This window comes from Blennius ocellaris (genome assembly GCF_963422515.1).
Source record: "Blennius ocellaris genome assembly, chromosome: 22".
NCBI lineage: Eukaryota > Metazoa > Chordata > Actinopteri > Blenniiformes > Blenniidae > Blennius > Blennius ocellaris.
This window is the reverse complement of record NC_137671.1, coordinates 2,418,354-2,431,157: the sequence shown is the minus strand read 5'-3', so window position 1 is coordinate 2,431,157 and position 12,804 is coordinate 2,418,354. Positions and strand designations below refer to the sequence as shown.

The 12,804-nt window shown below is 47.9% G+C and overlaps 1 protein-coding gene across 1 annotated transcript in view; it reads left to right on the top strand.

The window, feature by feature from the left end:
* Positions 1-530: 530 nt before the first annotated feature.
* apaf1 (apoptotic peptidase activating factor 1) overlaps positions 531-12,804 on the top strand; it is a 27,060-nt gene continuing 14,786 nt past the window's right edge. The window contains 23 exon segments of the mRNA XM_080517901.1: positions 531-642; positions 1,819-1,976; positions 3,132-3,288; positions 3,362-3,559; positions 3,908-4,097; positions 4,189-4,301; positions 4,528-4,659; positions 4,756-4,994; positions 5,086-5,253; positions 5,343-5,474; positions 6,347-6,460; positions 7,403-7,587; positions 8,708-8,834; positions 8,909-9,034; positions 9,120-9,260; positions 9,871-9,996; positions 10,167-10,229; positions 10,231-10,314; positions 10,793-10,874; positions 10,877-10,920; positions 11,581-11,706; positions 12,278-12,397; positions 12,511-12,636. Coding sequence (XP_080374027.1) covers positions 1,833-1,976; positions 3,132-3,288; positions 3,362-3,559; positions 3,908-4,097; positions 4,189-4,301; positions 4,528-4,659; positions 4,756-4,994; positions 5,086-5,253; positions 5,343-5,474; positions 6,347-6,460; positions 7,403-7,587; positions 8,708-8,834; positions 8,909-9,034; positions 9,120-9,260; positions 9,871-9,996; positions 10,167-10,229; positions 10,231-10,314; positions 10,793-10,874; positions 10,877-10,920; positions 11,581-11,706; positions 12,278-12,397; positions 12,511-12,636 — 2,937 coding nt within the window. The 5' untranslated portion in view covers positions 531-642; positions 1,819-1,832.

Genomic DNA, 12,804 nt, shown 5'->3' with positions numbered 1-12,804 from the left:
GCGTTTACGTCCACCAAAAAACTAAGTAAATCTAAACATTTTTGAACAAAAGTCATATTTACAATTAAAAAAAATATATTATGTTTTGTGAACGACAGGTTTAGACTATACATGCGTTGTGGTAAATACATCAGAGAAATAGCACTTAAAATATGCTTTTAATAGGAAAAAGCATACTTCACTCTAAATTCGAAGGTGTTTTCTCTTTGTTTGTGCGTTGCAGCAGCGTGCGTTAAGTCAAAGTTAGAAATCAATCTGTTTAAGGTTATTTCGATTAAAGTGAAGAGGGATTTACTGTAAATTTAGGTAAATATGAAGCGTCAATAAGTGTAAATATTTAAATCCATCGGATCTGGGATATTTCCCACAGATGGATGGTCCGTGAACGCAGCGCCAGTTTTACCCGGTTACAACATGCAATGCGCTCATAGGTCACGTGCTTGAATCCCAGCCTCCTCATTGGCTGCCTCGCGCCGGGACTGTTGTTGTGTTTGTTGGGAACCCGGAAGCGTCTCACACTGGGCGTGAAGAAGAAAACAACACAAACCATCGTTTCACTCATTCCTGCCTCTTTTCGCTCCGTGAATTAAACGTCCCGGGAGAGGAACTTTAAACTCGCGGCTGGAGGCTCGGAGGATTCCCGTAAGTCGCTGCCGCTGCGGACTTTTCTTTGTGTTTTGTGTCAAAGGGAAAACTTGTCTGGACAAGAAATGGAATGAGTGAAACAGCTTCTAACATTCATGAAACACAATTCTCTGTTTATTTAATATTTTAATATGTCTTTCGTCGGGATCAAGCAGGACGACAGACAGCGGCGTTTCTGTATATTTACCGACTCATTCATTGAAATAAGATAAAATCCGACTTTATTATTTCCACCTGGGGAATCTGAAGCGAACAAACATTAAACCTTAACGTCAGTGTATTTAATGTCTCATTCATGGACACGCAGAACTGCATGAACTGTTCACCACTTCATCTCAGTTCTCTTGAAACTGCGTGAACTTTAACCTCTCAGTGAACCTTGATGGTCAGATGATGATCTTTACTTTCATTTTCATTCAAGACCTTCCTGTTTCTCTCTGCAGAAGAGAATAGAAATACTTTATTGTTTTGTAATTAGAGTACTGTACTTCTTTACATCTGGGATTAATAAAGTAGTATTTCCCTCTCGGAAATAGATTATGGGAAATCAATGTTTACAGTCGGTGGGTTTAATTGCTACACAGATTTAGTCCCTGCTTGGTATTTTAATATAGATGCGTTGGTTTGTATGCTGGTGTTATTTTTAAATCTGTACATTTATTATAGTGTATCTCTATGAAGGAATATATTTTTGCTGTTATTGCAGTGTTTTCAATATTTAACCTGATGGTGCGTTTGAATAATTCGGATATTTTTATAGACATGTTGGTTTTATTTTCGTATTTGTTTCAGCAACGTTGTTGTTTTTTTGGACTGTCGACAATCTTAGTGTTTTTATATATATATATTCTGCGCATTTAACTATATATATATATGTGTAATATAATAGTATAATATAGGAATCAGTATTCCTGTTGTGTTTTTATTCTTAGATGTACATTTAATTTTATTAGTGTATTTAAGCATATATGATGTATTTATGACTGTTGCTCTTAATTTAGATTTAATTATTTCATTTTATAAATGTTTGACAATAGTGTAAGTTTTTGACTGTGGTGCATTCAACAAGGTATTTAATTGGTACGTCTGGTGTAATTTTACAGAATTAAATTTGTGTGTATGAGAGTTTATGCTGGTGGTCTTGACCCGGCCCGTGTTTGCGTGAACCTCCAGGACTCTGCCAGGAGATGGTCCTGGACGAGAGGGCGAGGAGCAGCCTGCTGCGCCTCCGGCGCCGGCTGGAGGAGGACGTGAAGCCCGGCTACCTGCTGGACCACCTGGTCAGCGACGGCGTGCTGACCGGGGACGAGGAGGACGCCGTCCGGGCTCAGGTGGGAGTGGCCCGGGGGAAAAACCACTAAACCAGGGGTGTCAAACATGCGGCCCGGGGTCCAGAGGATCTGATCCGGCCGCCATGTGATCTTTTTTTTAAAGTATAAATATGAAAACTGACAGAGGCTGATCTAAAAACACTAGATTGGCAAAAATGACATTCGAAACCGCAATTACCAAGATTAATGCATCTGCGGAGGTCACATGACACTACACCTTTCACAATAAAACAATGAGTCCAATTTATGTGAAATGATACTTTAGACCAGTGTTTTTCAACCTTTTTTGAGCCAAGACACTTTTTTCTTTGGAAAAATCTGGAGTCACACCACCACCACCCGAAAATGTTAAAATGTGAAACTCTGTAGCCTCTGTTAACAATATAAAGTCGTTCTTATCAATGCTTTATCAACAGGAATCAAATAAATACAGAAAAAAAGTATTTCCCAATTTCTTTTTTTAATTTATACTCCGTCAGTGTGAAACCTGGACCTGATGGATGAAGAGCTGAGATCCTGGTTCACATTCTTCCTTTTCAAAAACTTCTCCATCACTGTCACTGACACAGTACTTTGATACAAGATGGTAGCAGGAGGTGGAGATGAACCACACTGATGTCTGTCAGTTTACATTTCACCGGCAAAGGTCTGTGCTGCCCTCTAGTGGTGAAGAGTATTTATACATGATTACTCTGCAACACACTGCGGCTGTGAGAGTAAATGTTTTTTTTTTTTGAAAAAATGTGAAATTGGATAATTTCCCACGGCACACCTGACGAGATCTCGCGGAAACACCAGTGTGCCGCGGCACCGTGGTTGAAAAACACTGCTTTAGACATTTCCAGATGATGACAAATTGTTTTAATCCTGAATAAAAATACGATATCCGGATACAGGTTTTTTTGTGGGTTTTTTTTGCAAATATAATAATATCTGATTTCCTTTAATATGTATATTTCAAAATAGACCGGCAAATTCTTCCAGTTACAGATCAAAAGAAGGAAAGACTTTAACATTTGTCCGTATCTGCAGTTTAATATGTGACGTTCGACTTGTTCGGCCCTCCAGAGGTCAGGTCAGGTTGATGTGGCCCCTCGACTGAAATGAGTTTGACGCCCCGGCACTAAACTAAAAGTGTGTTTTTGGGCCGCGCAGCCAACCAGGAAGCGCCAGGCGGTGGCGCTGCTGGAGCTGCTGCTGGGGAAGGACAACCGGGCCTACGTCTCCTTCTACAACGCCCTGGTCCGAGAGGAGTACCCCGACCTGGCCAAGCTGCTGGAGGACGACATGCCCAAGGAGAACGCTGCTGATGGTGAGTGTGAGTGTGTGTGTGTGTGTGTGTGTGTATCTGTGTGTGTGTGACCCTCCGGCTCCTGCGTCCACAGTGCAGGCCGTCCTGAGCGAAGGCGGCGTCCCTCAGCGGCCGGTGGTGTTCGTCAGCAGGCCGGAGCTGGTGAACCGGGTCCGGGAGAAGCTCCACCGGCTGGAGAAGGACCCGGGCTGGGTGGCCGTGTTCGGCATGGCCGGCTCGGGGAAGTCGGTGCTGGCTGCCGAGGCCGTGAGACACTCCGGACTCATCACGGGTCAGAATCGCGTTCACCTTGTCAACAACCTGTGGATCAGGAGAGCCGAAGCTCCTTTTCTTGGGATTGATTCTCAATTTTTGTGACAGAATTCTGTCGCTTCGTCAGAATTATTCATGACCTTCTGGCGTCATTTTCACGAATCTTCCTCAAACTAATGGATCGTTTTCTGAGTGAAACTCAAATATATCTCGAATGTTCTCTGCACCATTCTCCAGAATAGAACCGATTATTTTCCAAATTAGTACTTGATTCCAAATGAATGAACGATAATTGATGAAAAAAGAAAAGAATCCGACATGAGAAGGTTAAAGTATGAGAGGACGGTTTTTGTGTTTCTGACGTCAGACTGCTTCCCCGGCGGCGTCCACTGGCTCTCCATCGGTCAGCTGGACAAACCGGACCTGCTGGTCCGGATCCAGACCCTGTGCTTCCGTCTGGAGCAGAGTCTGGACCCTCAGTCCCTCCACCGGACCCCCAACTCTCTGGACGAGGCCAAGGAGCGGCTCCGCTTCATCATGCTGCGCCGGTACCCCAGGTAATCCCTCGTCGTGACCCCAGATTATAGCCCGCAACAACCGTGTTGGAGGGGAGGTTCTAGAAAGTGTCCCTGTCCGTCCTGTCGGTAGGTCTCTGCTGATCCTGGACGACATCTGGGACAGCTGGGTGCTGAAAGTCTTCGATATCCACTGTCGGGTTCTTCTCACCACCAGGAACCGAAGCCTGACCGACTCCGTCAGCGGTGCGTTCCTCAGCTTCCGGCATCTTCCTTCCTTTACAAACTGGAAGGCTGAAACTTCTACCCACGTCCAATTCTCCCACGTTTTCTTTTACAGGCACTCTGTAAAACCGTCATGAATACTGGACCAGCAGTCATTAATCATCCAACTCAAATTTCCCCAATGAAGGGTTTATTTCCTGATTCGTCTCTTGACTGTCGGAGTGTTGGGCTGTCAACTTGTTTCCAGGAGCCAGGTTCCAGGTGGAGATGCAGAGCGGCCTGGAGGAGAGCAAAGGGCTGGAGGTTCTGGCGTTGTACACCAACATGAAGCCGCACGCTCTGCCTGACGAGGCTCGCTGCATCGTCCAGGAGTGTAAAGGTACAACCCTCCACTGCACACACTCCTTCTGAAGGACGTCCTTCTGAAGTCCTGCTGCTAATGATCCTCCCTCCTCCTCCTCCTCCTCCTCCTCAGGCTCTCCTCTGGTGGTGTCCCTGATCGGCGCCCTGCTGAAGGACAAGCCGGACCGCTGGAGGTTCTACCTCCGGCAGCTGCGGCAGAAGCAGTTCAAGCGCATCAGGAAGTCGTCGTCGTACGACTACGACGCCCTGGACCAGGCCATGGCGGCGAGCATCGAGGTTCTGCCCGAGGAGCACCGAGAGCTCTACAAAGACCTGACGGTGCTGGAGAAGGACATCAAGGTCCCAGCTCAGGTCAGACCACCCCCCCCCGACCGTCCTTGAATGGAGGCTGAGGATGAAGATGGGAGGATGGATGAGGAGTTCTGGTGGTCGTCTACTGCAGGTTCTCGCGGTGCTGTGGGATCTGGAGCCGGAGGACGTGGAGGACATCCTCCACGAGTTTGTCAACAAGTCTCTGCTGTTCGTGGACAGCAACAACAAACCGTCGCTGTACTACCTTCACGACCTGCAGCTGGACTTCCTGGTGGAGCAGAACCGGAACCAGCTGGAGGCGAGTCCTCACCAGACCTGCCCCGAACCCCGGACCCTTCGTCACTGACTGACTGTGTGTGCGTGTGTGTGTGTGTGTGTGTGCTTCAGGCTCTCCACACTAAGGTGGTCCGTCAGTACCAGCAGCATTACGGAGAAGCTCCGCCCACCTCAGGAGACGAGGAGTGTCTCTACTGGATCCGCTTCTTAACGTACCACATGGCCAAAGCCAGCCTCTCCCAGGTAGCGGCGCCGCCTCGCTAGCTCCCGGTCGCTCTGCTCCAGTTGCAGCTGTACCAGAGAAATGAGGGTGGCTAATTGATGTTCACTCAAAGGAGTGTTCACCTGGTGTCCTCGTGTGTCCCGTCTCCCTGAAACTGACTTCAAATCAACTCTTTAAAGTTATTAAGGAAATAGAACAAACCTGGAGCTCGTTCTGACCCTTGACTCTTGATTGGCTGCAGGAACGGTCGGTCATGGCGATAGCATAGCGATAGCACAGTGATAGCAAAGGGATCGCACAGTGATAGCATAGCGATAGCGCAGAGATAGCATAGAAATAGGACAGCGATAGCACAGTGCTAGCATAGAAATACCACAGCGATAGCATAGAGATAGCATAGTGATTGCACAGAGATAGCATCGCGCTAGCACAGTGATAGCGCAGAGATAACATAGCGATAGCATAGAAATAGGACAGCAATAGCACAGTGCTAGCATAGAAATACCACAGCAATAGCATAGAGATAGCATAGTGATAGCACAGAGATAGCATAGCGATAGCACAGTGATAGCGCAGAGATAGCATAGCGATTAAACGTTTCGGGAAAACGAGGATTTTAGTTTAAAAAAATGTCTGACTTTTATCATAAATAATGGAAAATATAATCAATTTAGTACAAAAATAATTAAGTTGAAAATAACAGCCGTCACAGCTAACGGAGCTAGCCGCCTTCAGGCTAATTTCACATTGTACAGGATGTTGATGTGTCCATAGGCAAGGCATGAAACGTGTGTGTGTGTGTGTGTGTGTGTGTGTGTGTGTGTGTGTGTGTGTGTGTGTGTGTGTGTGTGTGTGTGTGTGTGTGTGTGTGTGTGTGTGTGTGTGTGTGTAGGAGCTGTACTCCCTGCTGTTCTCTCTGGACTGGGTCAGTATTAAATCTCGGATTATGGGTCCGGCTCACCTCATCAACGACTACGTGGAGTTCGGACACATTCTGGACAAAGAGGTCGGCACTCGGAGAAATCCACCAATCACAGCTTCTCACGCCATCATTTCACTGTTATTCAATCTTTAAGCAACCATTAACTTCTTCACGTGTATCTTAGGACATTTTAATATAATAAGTTTCACCGTTTGTCTTCAACCTGACTGATTGTTGATATCAGATTACTTTTTCTGTCCCTCAGAGATTCCAAAGTTTATTTAACACAAAATGACAAAAAAGCTTAAACGTGTAAAAATGCAAAAGAAGTTATAGTGACCAAATGTATTTTATTTACAGATTTCCACAATTATTGATTTATGTACTATTTAATTCCACGTCTATTCGAGTGGTGTGATACAGAAACAAAAATGAATAACTGTTAATAGTGTGTGAGTGAGGAATATATTTAACATGGGAAATGGCATATATGGATGTGATAAATGAATAAATGTGTCACTATATTACTGAATCAATGGGGAAAGAACACAGAATGAATAAATGTAATTGGCTTAAATTTAAATGTAGAACTAGATTAATAAAAAAAACTAAACTATATTTGTTGTAATCACTTAATAAATTCATGAAGGTTTTCAGTAATTATGGCGTTCAAAAATGTGTAAATAAAGTACATTTTGAGTGAATAAAAGTAGGAATGTGTAAACGGAAACTTGTTAAACAAACAAATTAATAAAGGTGAAAATAAAGAAATATGAAATAAATCAAACGTGCGTCAACAAACTTTGGAACGATTAAGTATAAACACTTAAAACCGAGAAATGACTAAATATAAAATAAAAAAAAATGTATCAATGCAAGCAAGTCATTCAATAAACATGTATTTGGAAATATCGAAATGCACAAATGTGAAAATGCATTAAAAAAAGGACGTTATTTGATTATGATGTATTTATTTATTCACGTTTTTCCGTGTTTTGCCCCCCCCACCCCCCCCCCCCCCCCCAGAACAGCCAGGTGCGCAGTCAGTTCCAGGAGTTCCTGTCTCTGAACGGCCACCGGCTGGAGCAGCGGCCGTTCCCCGACGTGGTGCAGCTGGCGCTGGCGCAGCCGCACGCCTCCCAGGTGTACGCCCAGGCCCGGCGCCAGGCGCAGGACGCCGCACGGCTCGGGAAGCTCTACTTCCACCTGACGTACGCCCCCCCCCCCCCCCCCCCCACCCGCTTCGCTTTCACTTTATCGGTGGGAAGTGTGGATTTGCGCTCGTCGTACCTGTAGAATTCTTCTCTCGCCACAACTTACGACGCCGCGCTTGTACAAGTCACGACCTCTTGATCACAGGAGCACCGATCCGGTTTTACACGTCGCAGATTAAAGCCGATTGTTGCAGTAAATCCGGCTCGAAGGACCAAGTTATGTCGGGCGAAAAACCTGCTAGAATGAGAGAAAAGAGACAAACCCCCAGTATCGAGAGCCATAATAGTCACAACAATCAAGATTCTTGCTCAAGGGCAGAGAGTGAAGTCACCTGACAGCTCCTTCATCGATCTGCGATGTTCTTCCCTCTGCTGCCCGCTTTTATTCCCAACGTTGAAGTAGGCGGTTACTTTCTCATTCCATGATACAACGAAGCAGGTTAACACTGGTGTGTGTGTGTGTGTGTGTGTGTGTGTGTGTGTGTGTGTAAGTATGCTTCTATGTGAGCTGAGAAGGGAGGAACGCTATAAGATAAGATATTCCTCCAGAGACCTTGAAGACGTCTCAGAGCGGCGCCGTTAAATATCTTCTATAAGTACAAGGTGCAACGACTCGAGGCCCGGCAGGCGTCAAGCAGCGAACAACACAAACATGCATGAATCTACGACAACTTGTTAATTCCCATTATACCAATGGCTCCTGTGTCGATGGGAAGTCGCACCTTGTTTTCACGGCCAATCAGCAGCGAGGGGTTTTGTCCTGAGGTTGTAAGAAGTGTGGAGAGGAAAGAAGTCTACAGGTACAACAACTACACATTCCGCTTTACAAGCTACACAAACGTTTATTAACCCCTCCATCGCTGCTGCTCTATTTACACAGAGCTTGTAAAGGTGATTCATCGCAGCTCAGTCGGTGTTTATCGACGTGTCCGATCACGTGTGTTGTCAAGTTGGCCTCCACCAATCCTGTCGAGTGTTTCGAGTATTATTATAACAGTGTTTCTGTGTGGCGTCTCTCCATGTTGAGCTGCAGGACGCCGTGTTTCCTCCTCACTGAAGAGTCTCTGTGCGTTTTTTGTTTTGTTTTTGTTTGTCTTTCTGGGACGTGTGCCTGCAGGAATGAGAGCAGCGTGGAGAGCCTGTGTCGCCTGGTGCTCCACCCTCACCAGGGCTCCGTCTACGCCGCCTGCTTCTCGCACGACGGGACCAAGATGGCCTCCTGCGGCGCCAGCAAGACCCTCAAGGTGCTCGCCTCCCGCCGCCCGTGCGTCTCCGTGCGAATGGCGTCGGCTCACGGACCTACGTTTGTCCCCGTCAGGTGTTCAAGAGCACGTCGGGCGAGAAGCTGACGGAGATCCAGGCCCACGACGACGAAGTTCTGTGCTGCGCCTTTTCCCCGGACGACCGACTCCTCGCCACCTGCTCCAGCGACCGGAAGGTCAAGGTTGGTACTCGCCCCCCCCCCCCTCCCCCCCCCTCCCCCCCCGGAGAGTCGGGCGACCCTGACCCAGTGCTGACGTGGTCTCCAGGTGTGGAACGTGGAGCGCGCCATGCTGCTCAGGGTCTTCGAGGAGGAGCACGAGGAGCAGGTCAACCACTGCCAGTTCACCAACACCGCGCGGCGCCTCCTGCTGGCCACGTGCTCCAACGACAAGATCCTCAACGTCAAGGTGCTGAGCGCGAGTCCGGGCCAAAACGCGCGTGTGCAAAAAAAAAAAAATACCCGCGAAGTCCCGCGATGAACCCGATTTAACTGGAGTCGGCCTGTGTGAGCCAGGCCACGCCCACTGCCCCCGGCAGCCAATCGCTGGACAGCACAGCCTTCACAACCTTTCACAGCTTTCTGTGGTTGGTTGAAATCGGATTGGTTAACAGCCGGAACGTTGATTTTCGGAACAATCGCATAGTTTAATGGCATCAAGGTACTGAACAGTTAGCATTAGCACAAGTTAGCCAGATACGGCTCACTGCAGCTAAGCTAAACGGGTACTGTTAGCCTAATCCAGCCAGGAACAGAATGCTAATGCTAATCAGTCCAGTGGACCTTTATGACCCTTGTTGACCTGCAGGGGGCTCCAGTGGACATATATGACCCACTGAACCGTTAGCGTAATCCAGCTGGGGACAGCATGCTAATGCTAATCAGTCCAGTGGACATATATGACCCATGTTGACCTGCAGGGGGCTCCAGTGGACGTTTATGACCCATGTTGACCTGCAGGGGGCTTCAGTGGACGTGCTTGATGACCTCTGACCTGTCTTGTCTTTGTGTCCCTGAAGTTGTGGAACCTGAACAAGCCGTCCTCTCAGAACACCATGTTCGGTCACTTTGAGCCGGTCAACCACTGCTGCTTCTCCCCCGACGACAGCTTCCTGTCCACGTCCTCCAATGACGGCACCGTCAAGGTATCGCCACTCAACGTCCAATCACGGACGAGCTCCGGCAGAAGTTATCCTGAAAAACAAAGACGGCAGCTCAGCAACCGTTCCTCTCCGACGAGCGACTTTGAATCTTTTAGTGGTTTTAGTGGTTTTAACCTTCTAAGCTAGCTTGTCTGTGTTTTGTGTGTTTGCAGCTGTTTCAGGTGTCGTCGGCTAACGAGTGGAAGACGATCAACGTGAGAGACGAGTTCAAGGACAGCGGAGGAAGACGTCCTGGTGAAGTGCAGCAGCTGGACCAACGACGGGAAGAAACTCGTCTGTGCTGCCAGGAACGCTGCTCTGGTGTGTGTGTGTGTGTGTGTGTGTGTGTGTGTGTGTGTGTGTGTGTGTGTGTGTGTGTGTGTGTGTGTGTGTGTGTGTGTGTGTGTCAGTGTGTGTGTGTGTGTGTGTGTGTGTGTGTGTGTGTGTGTGTGTGTGTGTGTGTGTGTGTGTGTGTGTGTGTGTGTGTGTGTGTGTGTGTGCTCCAGGTGTTTGACGTGTGTGTGTGTGTGTGTGCTCCAGGTGTTTGACGTGTGTGTGTGTGTGTGTGTGTGTGTGTGTGTGCTCCAGGTGTTTGACGTGTGTGTGTGTGTGCTCCAGGTGTTTGACGTGTGTGTGTGTGTGCTCCAGGTGTTTGACGTGTGTGTGTGTGTGTCTCCAGGTGTTTGACGTGTGTGTGTGTGTGCTCCAGGTGTTTGACGTGTGTGTGTGTGTGCTCCAGGTGTTTGACGTCTGTGTGTGTGTGCTCCAGGTGTTTGACGTGTGTGTGTGTGTGCTCCAGGTGTTTGACGTGGACTCCTCAGACCTCCTCCTGGAGATCAGGACCAACCGTCTGAGCTCGGTGCAGCACTGTGACGTCTGTCCTCCTCCAACCTGCTCGCCATCGCCTTCTCCAACTACGCAGTGGAGGTGAAGCGTCTCCGTCACTTTTATTTACTCTGATTACTTCTTCACGTGTTCACTGTTTTATTTCATCCTTCTCTATTAAAACCTAAACTTCAAGGTTTCCAGCTCCTCCTTGATTCTCCTCCATTAGAATATCGGATCCTAGGAGCTGCATTCAGAATCTGCTGTGTCTGTGTGAGCTGGACTGGCTCCGCCCACCACACACACGCCCATATATGGGAGAGGAGGAAGCACTTCCTCTCGTGGCGCCATGTGCCAGAGCAGAGCTGCCTGATTGTGGGAGGAGTCAAAGGGGGAGGAGCCTACCTTGATTGTGATTGGCTAAACCCCCGATGACACTGTGTGGGGTTTGATTTCTGATTGGCTGCTTGGAGCAACACACTTTTTAAAACCTGGAACAGAGAGAGAGAGAGAGGACACACTGTCTTCTCTTCTGGGGGCGTCACTTCTTCTTTAGGAAGTAGATTTTATATAATATGAGCCTTTAATAAAAAGCAATCTCTACTCATGTTAGTTTTGACATAAAATTTGTTTAAACGTGTCTTTGTTTCATTTAGAAATCAAGCCGAGGTTTGACTGTGCACACTGTGTGTGTGTGTGTTGTGTGTGTGTGTGTGTGGTGTGTGTGTGTGTGTGTGTGTGTGTGTGTGTGTGTGTCTCCAGCTGTGGGACCTGGAGGACAATAAAAAGATGGCCGACTGCAGCGGCCACCTGAGCTGGGTCCAACGTGTTCACTTCTCGCAGGACGGCTCACAACTGCTGTCCTGCTCCGACGACCACACCGTCAGGGTGAGGACACTGTGTGTGTGTGTGTGTGTGTGTGTGTGTGTGTGTGTGTGTGTGTGTGTGTGTGTGTGTGTGTGTGTGTGTGTGTGTGTGTGTGTGTGTGTGTGTGTGTGTGTGTGTGTGTGTGTGTGTGTGTGTGTGTGTGTGTGTGTGTGTGTGTGTGTGTGTGTGTGTATATATATATATGTGTATGTATTTATAGAATACACTGCACAAGTGAAATCCATTTACCGTACAGTTCCTAATAGACGAGCACCCTCCTTTTGTAAAGAAAAAAAACAAACCCCACTACTTGATCAAATGGTGCAGTGGGTGCAAAAATGCAGAAACAACAGTCAATGTCATTTTATTTTATTCTAAACTTTGCTCCGCCATTCGTTTTAAATTAGTTGTATTTATCCGCCACGCGTTAAAGCCGGTCCGTGAAATATATTGTCTGACATTAAAACTGATCCATGGCGCCAAAAAAACCAAGGTTGTGGCCCGCTGGTGTCCGCGATGAACCTATTAGGAAGTATACGGTAATCTACATGCAGCATGTTATCAATACACACTTCGATCCCTCGTCGTGCAGCTGTGGGAGACGAAGAAGGTTCACACGTCGTCGGCGGTCCGGCTGAAGAGAGACTCCGACGTCGTCTTCGACGGCGACGAGGTCGTCGTGTCTGCCGCCGACAACTGCAACAGGCTGCAGGTGAGCGGCGGGACGCTGAGACGTGGGACGACGCCACACCGTGAAGCTGGGGGATAACAAGGGTGTGTGTGTGTGTGTGTGTGTGTGTGTGTGTGTGTGTATGTGTGTGTCAGGTGCGTGATGGTAGAACCGGCTCGGTTCTGTTCCAGTCCGAGGAGAAGTCCTCCAGGATCCGGTGCTGCTGTCTCTGCAGGGAACCGTCAGCCGTGGCGCTGGGACAGGAGGACGGCTGTGTACAGGTAGCACACACACACACACACACACACACACACACACACACACACACACACACACACACACACGGTCGAAGGAATCCTTCCTCTGTGGAGTTTGCAGGTTCGCTACCGTTGTGGTCTATGGGGTTATATTGTGCCAAAATTCTGAAAAATCTCTCTCTCTCTCTCTCT